This window comes from Miniopterus natalensis, chromosome 13 (genome assembly GCF_054644295.1).
Source record: "Miniopterus natalensis isolate mMinNat1 chromosome 13, mMinNat1.hap1, whole genome shotgun sequence".
NCBI lineage: Eukaryota > Metazoa > Chordata > Mammalia > Chiroptera > Miniopteridae > Miniopterus > Miniopterus natalensis.
This window is the reverse complement of record NC_142093.1, coordinates 34,378,849-34,391,727: the sequence shown is the minus strand read 5'-3', so window position 1 is coordinate 34,391,727 and position 12,879 is coordinate 34,378,849. Positions and strand designations below refer to the sequence as shown.

General features: G+C 33.3%; 1 protein-coding gene and 1 non-coding gene across 4 annotated transcripts in view; both read left to right on the top strand.

The window, feature by feature from the left end:
* The first annotated feature begins 3,801 nt into the window (after positions 1-3,801).
* The window catches only part of VPS54 (VPS54 subunit of GARP complex), a 66,493-nt gene continuing 57,415 nt past the window's right edge, over positions 3,802-12,879 (top strand). The window contains exons 1-3 of one of the 3 annotated variants that reach the window (XM_016224201.2): positions 3,802-3,955; positions 5,339-5,580; positions 12,079-12,157. In XM_016224201.2, the coding sequence (XP_016079687.2) occupies positions 3,820-3,955; positions 5,339-5,580; positions 12,079-12,157 (457 nt within the window). In that variant the 5' untranslated portion in view covers positions 3,802-3,819. The remainder of the gene's footprint in view (positions 3,956-5,338; positions 5,581-12,078; positions 12,158-12,879) is intronic. The other 2 variants (XM_016224200.2, XM_016224199.2) reach the window with 2 other exon arrangements.
* LOC148091645 (small nucleolar RNA SNORA73 family) lies at positions 9,837-10,034 on the top strand. The gene has a single exon (XR_015715614.1). It is a non-coding gene; the product is annotated as a small nucleolar RNA SNORA73 family (small nucleolar RNA).

The following is a 12,879-nucleotide window of genomic DNA, read 5'->3' as shown; positions in this document are numbered from 1 at the left end:
TTCATGCTGCTGTTTGCTTTCTCTTCAGAATCTTGAGGAAGTTATTTATCTTTGTGTATTTTCTTAATAGCTTGGTTCTTATAGTCTCAGTGAATGGTGTAATTGGAAATGTCTCCTTTGCATTAGAAGGACTGAGACATATATGTAAGGATATCTGGGAAATGTAATTTTTACCTTTCTACCAAACTGGAGGGGAGTTAGAGTGGATGAACTTTTTGTCACTGATCCTAGCCTTGTGTCTCTGCTCTTTATTTCTTACTATTATTTTTCTATTCACCAGATTTCCTAAATTGGATTTTTAATTTTTTATTTTTTGGTACAGTTGTTAAGCCACATGTATTTTTGTAAACCACTTAGTCTTTCTAGGCCTTGCTATATACTTTCTCCGGTGTGAAGGAACTTAGACTAGGTGATCTTTAAGTTTCAGCTATAAGCTTTCGTTTATATCCACTTATTTATTCTTTCATTAAAAATATTTATTGAATGCCTGCTGTTTGATAGATATGCTCGGTAATATAAGATTATCTACTCTCTAATAATAAATTACTGCATATTTTTCAGCATCCAGGTTATGTACTGCTTCATTTGTAAAGTCTTACCTGACACTGTAGCCTATATTATGTTGCCCACAAATTCTTTCATTACTTACTAAAAAATATAGACAGGTTAACTGGTGTTTTGCTTATGTTTTGCTTAGTGTTTTGCTTACTTAATTTAATTGCAAGCACCTTGAAGAATGATACTTTTATAATCATTTAATATAGTTACAGTCACATAGTAATAATAAATATAATGACACATTTGTGAACACAAACTTGGAGGCAGGCATTGTTTTAAATGCTTTACATTTATCCATTTCTATGTTACAAAATGTTTATGAGATGGGATCTCTTTTCATCCCATTTTTACAGATAAGGTAAAGCACAAAGGTTAAATAAATTTCCTCAAGGTTATATTGCTGTTACATGAAGCTGAGATATGAACCCAGGGAGTCACATTTCAAAAACTTGTGCACTTAATCTATTTTGCTATAATGCATAATTACTATATACTTGTTGAATGAATGGAATGTTTTTAATATATGTTGGTGACAGATTTGATATCTCTTTGCACTTTGGATAAAAGACTAAGGATAGCCTGGCTGGGCATGGCTCAGCGGTTGAGCATCGACCTAGGATCCAGGCAATTGGGGTTTGATTCCTGATCAGGGCACATGCCCAGGTTGTGGGTTCGGTCGGGGGCGTGCAGGAGGCAGCCGATCAGTAACTCTCTCATCATTGATGTTTCTATCTCTCTCTCTCTCCCTCTCCTTTCCTCTCTCTGAAATCAATAAAGATATATTTTAAAAAAAAGAAAAAAAAGAAATTCTCTTAAAAATAAAAAAGACTAAGGATAAGTCACTGGAGAAGAATACTTTTTTTTTCTTTTAAATTTATCTTCATTGTTGAAAGTATTACAAATGTCCCCTTTTTCCCCCATTGATTCCCTCCACCCTGTACAACCCGCCCCCTTTAGGCCTTCACCACACTATTGTCTGTGTCCATGGGTTATACATATATGCATATAAGTTCTTAGGTTATTCCACCCCCCACCTCTCACACACCCCGCCTTTTCTCAGATGCGTCAGTCTGTTCCATGCTTCTGTTTCTCTGGATCTATTTTGTTCACTAGACTCCACATATGAGTAAGATCATATAATACTTGTCTTTCTCTGACTGGTTTGTTTCACTTAGCATAATACTCTCCAGGTCCCACCATGCTGTCTCAAAGGGTAAGGGATACTTCTTTTTTACAGCAGCATAGTATTCCACGGTGTAAATGTCTGAGAACATGCTTGATATGATTTCAGTCTTCTTGAACTTGTAGAGACTTGTTTTTTGTCCTAACATGTGTTCTGTCTTTGAGAATGTTTCATGTGCACTTGAGGAGAATGCATATTCTGCAGCTTTTGGGTGAAATGTTCTGTAAATGTCAATTAAATCCATCTGATTTAGTGTGTCATTTAGAGTCCCTGTTTCCTGGTTGATTTTTTGTCTGGAAGATCTATCCAGTAAAGTCAGTGGGGTGTTAAAGTCCCCTACTATTGGTGTCGATCTCTCCTTTAAAGTCCTCCAGAAGTTTTTTTTTTTTTTTCCAGCCAGTGTGAGGCCTTTGTTCTGAGGTGGAACGCTTGTATACAGCATATATTTGGGTCATGGTTTCTTATCCATTCAGATACCCTATGTTTTGATTGGAGCATTTAATCCATTTATATTTAAGGTTACTATTGATAGGTACTTATCTATTGCTATTTTATTTCTTTATGCCTATGCTTCTCTTTCCCCTCTATTTCAACTTCTTATTACAGTGGTTCCTTTAACATTTCTTGCATTGCTGGTTTGGTGGTGACAAACTCCTTTAGCCTTTTTTTTTTTTTTTTTTGGTCTGGAGAGCTCTTTAGTCCACTATCTATTTTGAATGATAGCCTTGCTGAATAGAGTAGTCTTGGTTTCAGATCTTTGCTTTTCATTATGTTGAATACTTCATGCCATTCCCTTCTGGCCTATAGAGTTTCTGATGAGAAATCATTTGACAGCCTTATGGGAGCTCCTTTGTAGGTAACAGATTGCTTTTCTCCTGCTGCCTTTAAGATTCTCTCTTTGTTTTGAATTTTTGGCATTTTAAATATGATGTGTCTGGGTGTGGGCCTCTTTGGATTCTTCTTGCTTGGGATTCTCTATGCCTCCTGAACTTGTGTGACTTTTTCCTTCACCAGGTTAGGGAAGCTTTCTGCCATTATTTCTTCAAACAGGTTCTTTAACCCTTGCTTACTTTCTACATGTTCTAGCACTCCTATATATGAATATTGTTGCATTTCATGTTGTCCCATAGCTCCTTAAACTGTCTTCCTGTTTTTTAATTGTTTTTTCTTTTTATTTCTCTGATTGAGTGATTTTTTTCTACCCTATCTTCTAATTCGCTGACCCTATTCTCAGCTTCCTGTAATCTGCTATTTATTCCTTCCAATGAATTTTTTATTTCTACTATGTCATTTTTAATTTCCTTCATAGTTTGCATATATATTCTGGTGCTGTTGGGCATTTTTGTGATCAGTATTCTGAACTCTATATCTGATAGATTGCTTATCTCCATTTCATTTAGTCCTTCTTCTGGAGAATTCTTTTGTTCTTTCACTCGGGGCTTGTTTTTTTGTCTCCCCATTTTCGCTTTCTGTTTGGATTTGTTTCTATGTATTAGGTCGATCTGCTAGAATTCCCAGTCTTTTTGGAGGGTCTCTGGTGTAGGCCAATGTCAGGTGCTGTTTGTGACTGGCCTTGAATACCTTGTTTGAAGCTTTCTGCACTTCACAGCTTGTGGTTCTCTCTGCTGGGGCTGGGTGCATTTGGAAAGGACCAAGATGCCCACCATGTTCTGTTTTTCCAAGCCCTGGGTCCAGAAGCAAATCATGCCAGAAGAATACTTTTTAAACAAGGACAAATAACTTTCTTAGCAAACTAACTAAATATTGAGTGACTCACAATAGTGAGTATTCAAATTGCATACTTATACTTGGGGAGTTTTAATAATATGTCTGTTTTCAAAAGAAAGTTTGTGACATGCATAATACTTATACAGGGTGGGGCAAAAGTAGGTTTAAAGTTGTGAGTGCAAAATATACAGTTAATAAAGCTATTGTAATAATCATAATCTGCATGTCCTTTTCCATATGAACAACTGTAAATCTACTTTTGCCCCACCCTGTAGATGAATTTTGATTTGTATTAAGTGTCTTTGTTATTTGTTTCTTATTCATTTTCAGTTGAGTGGTGATTTTATGCAATGGCTTCAAGCCACAGTTCTTCACCAGTGCCTCAAGGAAGCAGCAGTGATGTTTTCATTAAAAAAGAGGTAGATCCGACAAAACACATTCGACCTGTGCAGTCACTGCCAGATGTGTGTCCCAAGGAACCCACAGGTATGCTTTTTTTTCCTTTTTTGAGGATTTGTATTATCTTTAAATGAGTAGACAGATTTCATATATTTATCTTAGAATTGTAAATTTTATGTTAAAACTGAAGAGATATAAATAATTTGAAAGTTAGTAGATTAGGAAATTGGAATATAGTTCTTTTCATGCATTTCCATAAAAAAATACTTACAAAAACTAAAAAAAATGTTTTGGAAATGTACAGATTGAAAAGCTCTTTAATTGAAAACAATACAGTCAATCCTCATTATTTGTGGTTTCCATATTTGCAAATTTGCCTACTCTTTAAAACTTATTTGTAACCCCAAAATCAATATTTGTGGCACTTTTGTGGTCATTTGCAGACATGCATAGAAGAGTGAAAAATTTAAATCACTTGATGTACATGTTCCCACCTGAGGTTGAAAAATGCAACACTGCTTTGTTGTTTCAGCTGTCATGGTGTAAACAAGTGTACTTTTTGTGGTCTATTCGCTGCTACCATTTTTTGAATTTTTGTGCTTTTTGTTGGTTATTTTGTTCTTTAAAATGTTCCCTAATGTAGTGCTGAAGTGCTTTCTAATATTCCTAAGTACAAGAAGGCTGTAATATGCATTGTGAAGAAAATATTCATGTTATTATAAACTTTATTCAGGTATGAGTTATAGTTGTGTTTTCCATGCGTTCAATGTTAATGAATGAACAATATATATTAAATAATGTGTCTTTAAACAGAAACATGCATAAGATTCTGTGTGGATCAGTTGATGAAAATGTGATCAGAAACTTGCAGGAATCTAACCCATATTTCCACTAGGGGGCAGTGGTTCAGTATTTGCTAATTAAGCGTTCAGTGACTTTTTAGAACAGAATTGTCAATAACAAGAATCAACTGTATATTTTTTCTTTCCTCTGTGGTTAATGCCACAGCAGTATTTATGTTACCTAATTATAAGCCAAAAAATAAAAAATGAAACTAATTCTGCCTGCCATAGTACAATAGAACAAAGGTCTACCTATGGGGGAAAAAATTGGAATATTAAAGGATAGAAGATATTCACTAGAAGGTAGAGAGTTTCAATGTTGAAAAAAGATAGAGAAATTGTACAATAAGGAAAGGAATTAATGAAAGATTTTCTTTACCACCTAACCTACTCTGTAACTACAACCCTCAAATTTTGCATATCTTTTATACATGTTTTCTTTTCCTTTGGCAGTTGATGCTGAAGGCTCAAGTTTATTTAATCAGATTGATTTTTATTAAAACATTTGCTATAGAAGAGCAAGTTTAGTTGCTTTGTATAATGTAGAATCCAAGCATTTTTATTTTTCTAGGATGTACTTCCAAACATAGAACTTCCTTTACAGAGTTCTCTTGTTTACTTTTTGCAGGTGATTCAAATAGTTTATGTGTTGCCCCATCTCTAGTTACAGATCAACATAGATGGACTGTATATCATTCCAAAGTAAATCTCCCAGCAGCATTAAATGATCCTAGATTAGCAAAAAGAGAATCTGACTTCTTCACAAAAACATGGGGATTGGACTTTGTGGACACTGAAGTCATACCTTCATTCTACCTCCCACAGATCAGCAAGGAACATTTTACAGTATATCAACAGGAAATCTCTCAGGTAATATCTAATCTTGAAGTTAGTTATAGTCAGGTCAAAAGTAATAGAAAGATTTTTAATTTGATTTATAATGGATTTTGATCAGTAGTCTTTGAGGAACCTATGTTATGTTTTTGTTCATATGCATTTTGTACTAGGTTGTATTTAATTTTTTGCTTAGATTTATGTAAATATATATTTGTTACCATAGTGATTTTTCAGAATGACATATTCCTAATAGTGCTGAGATTCAACAGAAACCCATCCTACCTACCAAGGAAAAAATGGTTTTATTAGAACTGTAAAGCCAAGACAATTTGTGAGGTTTAAGAAATGAGCAGAGTAGGACTGTTTTCCACAAGTAATATAATAGAGCATCCTAGCTCTGGTAGACAAGCTTAAATATCTTTGGACATGTTGCTCTAAATTCATTTCTGAGAGCAAGAACTGAGTGCAGTGCAAAGTTTGAGATGACTTATAATTCATTTTTAGCAAGTGACTTACATAAATCTAGGTACCATTTTAATTTTTTTTAAAAAAAATCATTAAAGTGGTACAGGGGATATAAAAAATTTTTTTTAATTGAAGTATAATTGACATATAACATTATTAGTTTCAGGTGTACAACATAATGATGTGATGTTTGTCTATATTGCAAAATGATCACCATAATTAGTCTAGTTACCATCTATTACCATACATAGCAACAAAAATTTTTTTTCCCTTATGATGAGGACTTTTAAGATCTTTCTTAACTTTCAAATGTGCAAGTATTTATTAATTATATTCACCATGTTTTACATTACACCCCTGTGACTTATTTATAATTGGAAGTTTGAATAGGGGATATTTATTTTTAATTTTATAATTATTCCTTTTTATACTTTTTTCATTAGCAAGCCTAATTTGCACTTAGCTCATTTTATTTTACTTGATTACTTTGTTCTTTTCATGATTTGGAAGTAGGCTGAATGTGGCTCTGTTATTAGCATTAATACTGTACAGTATCTGGCTCATTTTTAGTACTATCTAATATTTTTGTACAGAACTTGTAAACGTTATTTACTTTTGCATGTGTATATTGCCATATACTGTCTAGAATTTTTGTGTTCTGTTTTCAATGATCACATCTAACTGGATTTTGTTAAGTAGGTGAGTTTTAATATTCCTTCTATTTGATAATTTCTAATCTCATACGTCATAACATTTAGTTTGGCTTTTTCATTTATCCATTTATTTACCAAATACTTATTGAGTGCCTTCCACTTACCAGGCACCGTTCTAAACACTAGAGATATGGCGGAGACCAAAACAGTCACCAGTTCTCTCCATTACAAACTTATGTTTCTAGCAGTGTGTATAAGCAATAAACCCTAAAGCAACCACTAAAATAACAAAATATTATAGCTAATAAACCAATGGAAAAGATAACATGGAATAAAATAATTCTCAATCCAAACAAAGGCAGAAAAAGAGTAAAAGGAACAAAGAATGGATGAGACAAAAAGAAAATAAACATCAAGATGATAGACTTAAACCTAACCCTATCAACAATCACATTAAAATGCAAATGTTTAAGCACCCCAATTAAAAGTCAGAGATTGTGAGTTCAGGTGAAAAGCAAGACCCAGCTACGGGGTGCTTACAAGAAATGCACTTTAAATACAAAGACACAAAACACTTAAAAGTAAATGGATGGAAAAAGATATACCATACTTAACATTAGTAAAAAGAAAGCTGGAATGGCTATGTTAATATCAACCAAAGTAGATTTCGTGTCAAATACTATTAATAGGGATAAAGAAGATTATTTTATAATAATAAAGGTGTCAGTTAATTAAGAGGATATAATAATTCTAAACTTTTATACCCCTAATAACAGAACTTCAAAACACATGAAGCAGAAACTGGGAACTTTATGGGGGAAATAGACAAATTCACAGTTATGGTTAGAAATTTCAATACTTGTCTCTCAAATGATAGAACAAGCAAACAGAAAATCAGCAAGTATATAGTAGATTTGAACAACATTATCAGTCAATCTGACGTAACATGAAAGAACACATTTGAAACAACATTCCATGCAACACAGAAGAATACATTTTCTTCTCAAGTGTTCATGGAATGTTTATCAAGATACACAATAATCTGGGCCATAAAACAATGTTAATACAGTTAGAAGGTTTCAAGTCATACAGAGTGTGTTCTCTGACCACATAGAATTTAGTAAGTTAGTAACAAAAGTGTATGGAAAATCAACAAATATTTGGAAGCCAAAAGTTAATTTCTAAATAAAATGTGTGTCAAAGAGGAAAAGGAAATTAGAAAACGGTTTGAACTGAATGGAAATGAAAACACATATATATCAGGATTTGTGGAATGCTGCTCAAGCAGTACTTGGGGAGAAATTTATAGCAGTAAATGCATATATTGCAAAAGAAGAATGTTTTCAAATCAATGACCTAAGCCTTCACCTTAAAAAGCTAGAAAAAGGAGCAGATTTAAACCAAAAGTAAGGAGAAGAAAGAAAGAAACATCAAAGTCAAAATCAATGAAATAGAGAATACAGAAAATCAGTGAAACCCAAAGCTGGGTTATTTATGAGAAGACCAATAAAATTGACAAAACTCTAGCAATACTGATCAGGAAGAAAAGAAAGATTCTACAGAAATAAAAAGGCTAATAATGAAATGTGAACACCTTTATGCCAATAAATTTAACAACTTAGATGAATTCATAAATTTCTTGAATGACACAAATTACCAAAGCTGTCTCAAGAAATAGATAACTCAAATAGCCTTATCTTTATTAAAGAAATTGATGTGTAAATACCTTCCCACAAAGAAAACTCAGGTCCACATGGCTTCTCTGTTGAATTCAACCAAGTATTTAAGAAAAAAAATACCAAGCCTGCACATATTTTTTCACATTTTGGTGAGGATGTAGAGGACAGAGTAAGTACTAGGATGAGGCAGGTGAAGTGCCTAAGGTGTAAAATGTGAAGGGGCAGCTAACTCTGAAAGTAGGTGCCTTCTTAAATACTGCACCCATGGCACCTTGCTTGCCTCACCCTATTGCTAGCCCTGGTGGAGTAAATAGGACTCATATCCTATTGATGGGACTTAAAGTGGCACAACCCTTTTGGAAAGCAGTTTGGCAATTTCTTAAAAAGCTAAAGATACTTCTGTTCCAGCACACAAGGAGCTTAGAAGTTTTTACTTCTGTCCTCACAAGAATTAAAAATCTGAACAAACTGACAATTTAACTGAGACGCTATTTGAAGGTTACAGCCCAAGGGAGGCACAGACTCACTGAAAGACTGAGACCTAATCAAGAGACTATTGAATGTTTCCCCTCCTCCTACACCTTACCACAGCATAAATAGGGAACCTGTATAATAATAAGGGAATTGAATGGAAAGAATTGCCTGTCTCAGACTTTATTTAAGAAGAAGTCTCAAAACACAGCAAGGAAGACCAAAACAAGGACACCAGATGAAATTTTAGCCTCTGACACTTGTAGCTACAGCAAACAGTAAATACAGCCTACTTCCTAGCAAGATAAACATAAGAGCTTGCAATAAAGGCCTATTTACCTCCGTTCTTTTTGTCCAGTATATCATATGTGGCTTTCAACAAAAAACATTTGCACTATTTGCTAAAGACAACACACACACACACACACACAGTTTAAAGAGACAGAGCAAGTACCAGAACAAGATACAGATATGGCAGCAATGTTGAAATTATGAGCCTAGGAATTTAAAACAGCTGTGATTAATATGCTAAGGATTCTCATGGAAAATGTGGACAACATGCAAGAATAGATGAGTAATGTAAGCAGAGAGATAGAAACTCTAAGAAAGAATCAAAAGAAAATGCTACAAATTAAAACACTAACAGAAGAATGCCTTTTATGGATTCATCAATAGACTTGAAATGGCAGAATTAGTGAGCTTAAGGAAATGTTGATAGAAACTTATCAAAATGTGTGGGTGGAAGTGAAAGCAGTGCTTAGAGGGAAATTTAATAACATTGAAAATGTATATATTAGGGAAGAAGAAAGATCTAAAATTAATAATCAAGCTTCCACCTTGGGAAATCAGAAAAAAGAAGAGCAAATTTAAAGTAAGCAGAAGCAAAGAAATAGTAAAAATAAGAGCAGAAATCAGTGAAATTGCAAACAGGAACTCAATAGAGAAAAAACCAAAATCTGGTTCTTTGAAAAGATAAATAAATTAGATAAACCTCTAACCAGCTTAATTAAGAAAAAAGAATCCAACGTGGATATCCCCAGGAAGTCATTCACCCTGGGACTCTGTCCAGGTGGCGTAGGGGAGCATAGGGCTCTGTTCTGTGATGTGCAGTCCCTTTCCACAATGGTGGAAAGAGACCTTGCGCCTGCACCTGCATATTCTACAGCTTCTCAGAGTCCTGTGGACAATGACTTGAGGAGACAACCTGCAGAAAACGTCTAGGGGGGAAAAAAGAAAGAAAAAAAGAGAGAAGACATAAATTATTAATATCACTAATCACTAATCATCCTATGGACATTAAAAGGATAACAGAAGAATATTATGAACAACTCTATATCCACAAACTTGATAATCTAGATGAAATGTACCAATTCCTTGAAAGAAACAATCTACCAAAACTTACACATGAGAAATAGTTACCTTGATTAGGCCTATACTTAGTAAAGGAATTGGATCAGTAATAAACTCTCAAAACAGAAATTCTTTGTATTCTATTCCAGAAAAATAGCATCAAAGGGGATATACTCTCTAATTTATTCTATGATACTAGCATTAATCTAATACTAAAATTAGACAAAGACATTATAAGAAAGCAAAACTACAGACCATTATCTCATGAGCAAGGATGTAAAAATTCTTAACAAAATATTAGAACAGTGACTTTCAACCTTTTTCATCTCATGACACACATAAACTAATTATTAGAATTCTTCATCACACCAAAAAATATATTTTTTGCTGATCTGACAAAAAAAATAATTATAATTTTGATTCATTCACATTGGATGACTATTGTGTTTGCTGTCGTCATTTTTTAATTTGACAATGTAAGGGAAAAGAGGTAAGTGCCCCTGACTAAATAGGCATTGCGTGTTTTAAAAATTCTTTCAGCACACACACTTGTGGCAGGCATACTGGTTAAAAATTGCTGTATTAGAAAATCAAACCCAATAATGTATAAGAACAATTATATATGACAACCAAGTGGGATATATTCCAGATATGCAAGACTGGAATATATTCAATATTCAAAAAGTAGTTAGTGTAATTCAGCACTTTGACAGACTAAAGAAGAAAAATCCTATGTTTTTATTAATAAATATATAGAAAACATTTGACAAAATTCAATACCCATTCATTTAAAAAATTCTCAGCAATTCACAGGGGAACTTTCTTAACTTGATAAAGAACATCTACAGAAACCCTACAGCTAATGGTGAGGAACTAGAGGCTTTCCCTTTAAGCTCAGGAGCAAGGTAAGGATGTCCTTTTCAACATCACACTGGAAGCCCTAACTAATGCAGTGAGACAAGAAAAGGAAATAAAATGTATACAGAATGGAAGGAAGAAATAAAACTATCTTTATTCACAGATAACATGATCACTTATGTAGAAAATCCAAGAGAATAAAAAAAGAAACTTTTTGGAACTAATTAGCAGTTACAGCAAGTTTGTAGGATATAAGGTTACTATTACAAAAGTTTGCTTTTTTTATATACTAGTGATGTAGAATTTGAATTTGAATTGAAAACACAACATCATTTTCATTAGCACCAAAGAAAATGAAATACTGAGATATAACTCTAACAAAATATGTATAATATATTAGAACTACAAAATTCTGATAAAAGAAATCAAAGAAGGTCTAAATAACTAGACATTCTCTGTACATGGATAGGAAGACTCAGTATTGTCAACAAGTTCATTTTTTCCAACTTAATCTATAGATGTAATGCAATCTCAATTAAAACCCCAGCAATTAGTCTTGTAGATATTACGTCACTGATTCCAAAGTTTATAGAAAGTGAAAAGAGGATAGCTAACATATTATTGAACGAGAACAAATTTGGAGGCCTGACATTACCTGACATTGGGACTTACTGTAACCTAAGTTTTGCAAACTTAGTTATATTGGTTTTTAAATGTTCTTCCTTGTTTTTAAAAATTATTTTCTTATTTGATTTTTGGCATATGAATAAGGATTTTTCATTCACTTTCCCACTTAATTCCAAATTTATGGAGATTTTACTAATAATGTAAAATGGGATGAGTGTAAGTATATAGATGTTTGCACATCTCAGTGATATTTAGTTTATTAAGCATACTTATTATTTGTATTTAAGTTCAAAAGCTTAGTGATTTCATATTTAAAAATCAGAACTTATTTGATATATTCTGATATTCTATTTTGAAACATTCTGATGCTTTGAATATTCATATTGCCACATAGCATTGATCACATTATTTAATTGTCCTTTTATTAGAGAGAGAAGATTCACGAGAGATGCAAGAATATTTGTCCTCCTAAAGATACCTTTGACAGGACTCTCTTACATACTCATGGTATGAATATGTGCTATTTATAAATAATATATAGATGAATATGTGCTGTTTGTAGAATAGCATAAATATTAATGAAAAAAATCTTGATTTGGGGCGCTGTTGGCTGTCATGCCTATATTTTTTATTTCTAGTGAATTTTTATAGCTTACAATTATAATCTTTTCTAAAACCTTTTAAGAGAAAATCATGGGTCTGATGGTAATGTTGTCTTCAATTCAACAAATACCTATGTAATATCTGTGTGCTTGATACTTTGCCTATTGCTTCAAAATAGATGAGTAAGAAATGTCCCTGTCCTCAGGAAGCTGATGGTCTCCTGAGTAAGATTAAGTAAAGAAACCAAAAATTGCAGCACTGTATATTAAGTAGTAAGATCAGTGTGGTAAGATTGTATAGAGCTGCTAACTTAGCCTTAGAAGATTTTCTAGAGTTAAGGATGATTTGCCTGTGTTTTAAACTAGCTATTGAGAAAATTTATGTGGGAAAGGCATTCCAGGAAGAGGGAATAGTTTGTACAAAGCTACAGAGTCAAGAGAGAAATTAGCATGTTCAAGGGACTGCAAAAGTTCAGTATGTTGGCTCTACTGGGAGCAAGAAAATAAGGTTGAAGAAATAGGTGGGAGTCAGATCAATAGCCTTGTATACCATGCTAAGGAATATTTCTTTTCTTAAAGCAGTATAGAGCTACAAAGTCTTTTAACCAGGCAAAATCAGGTTTATGG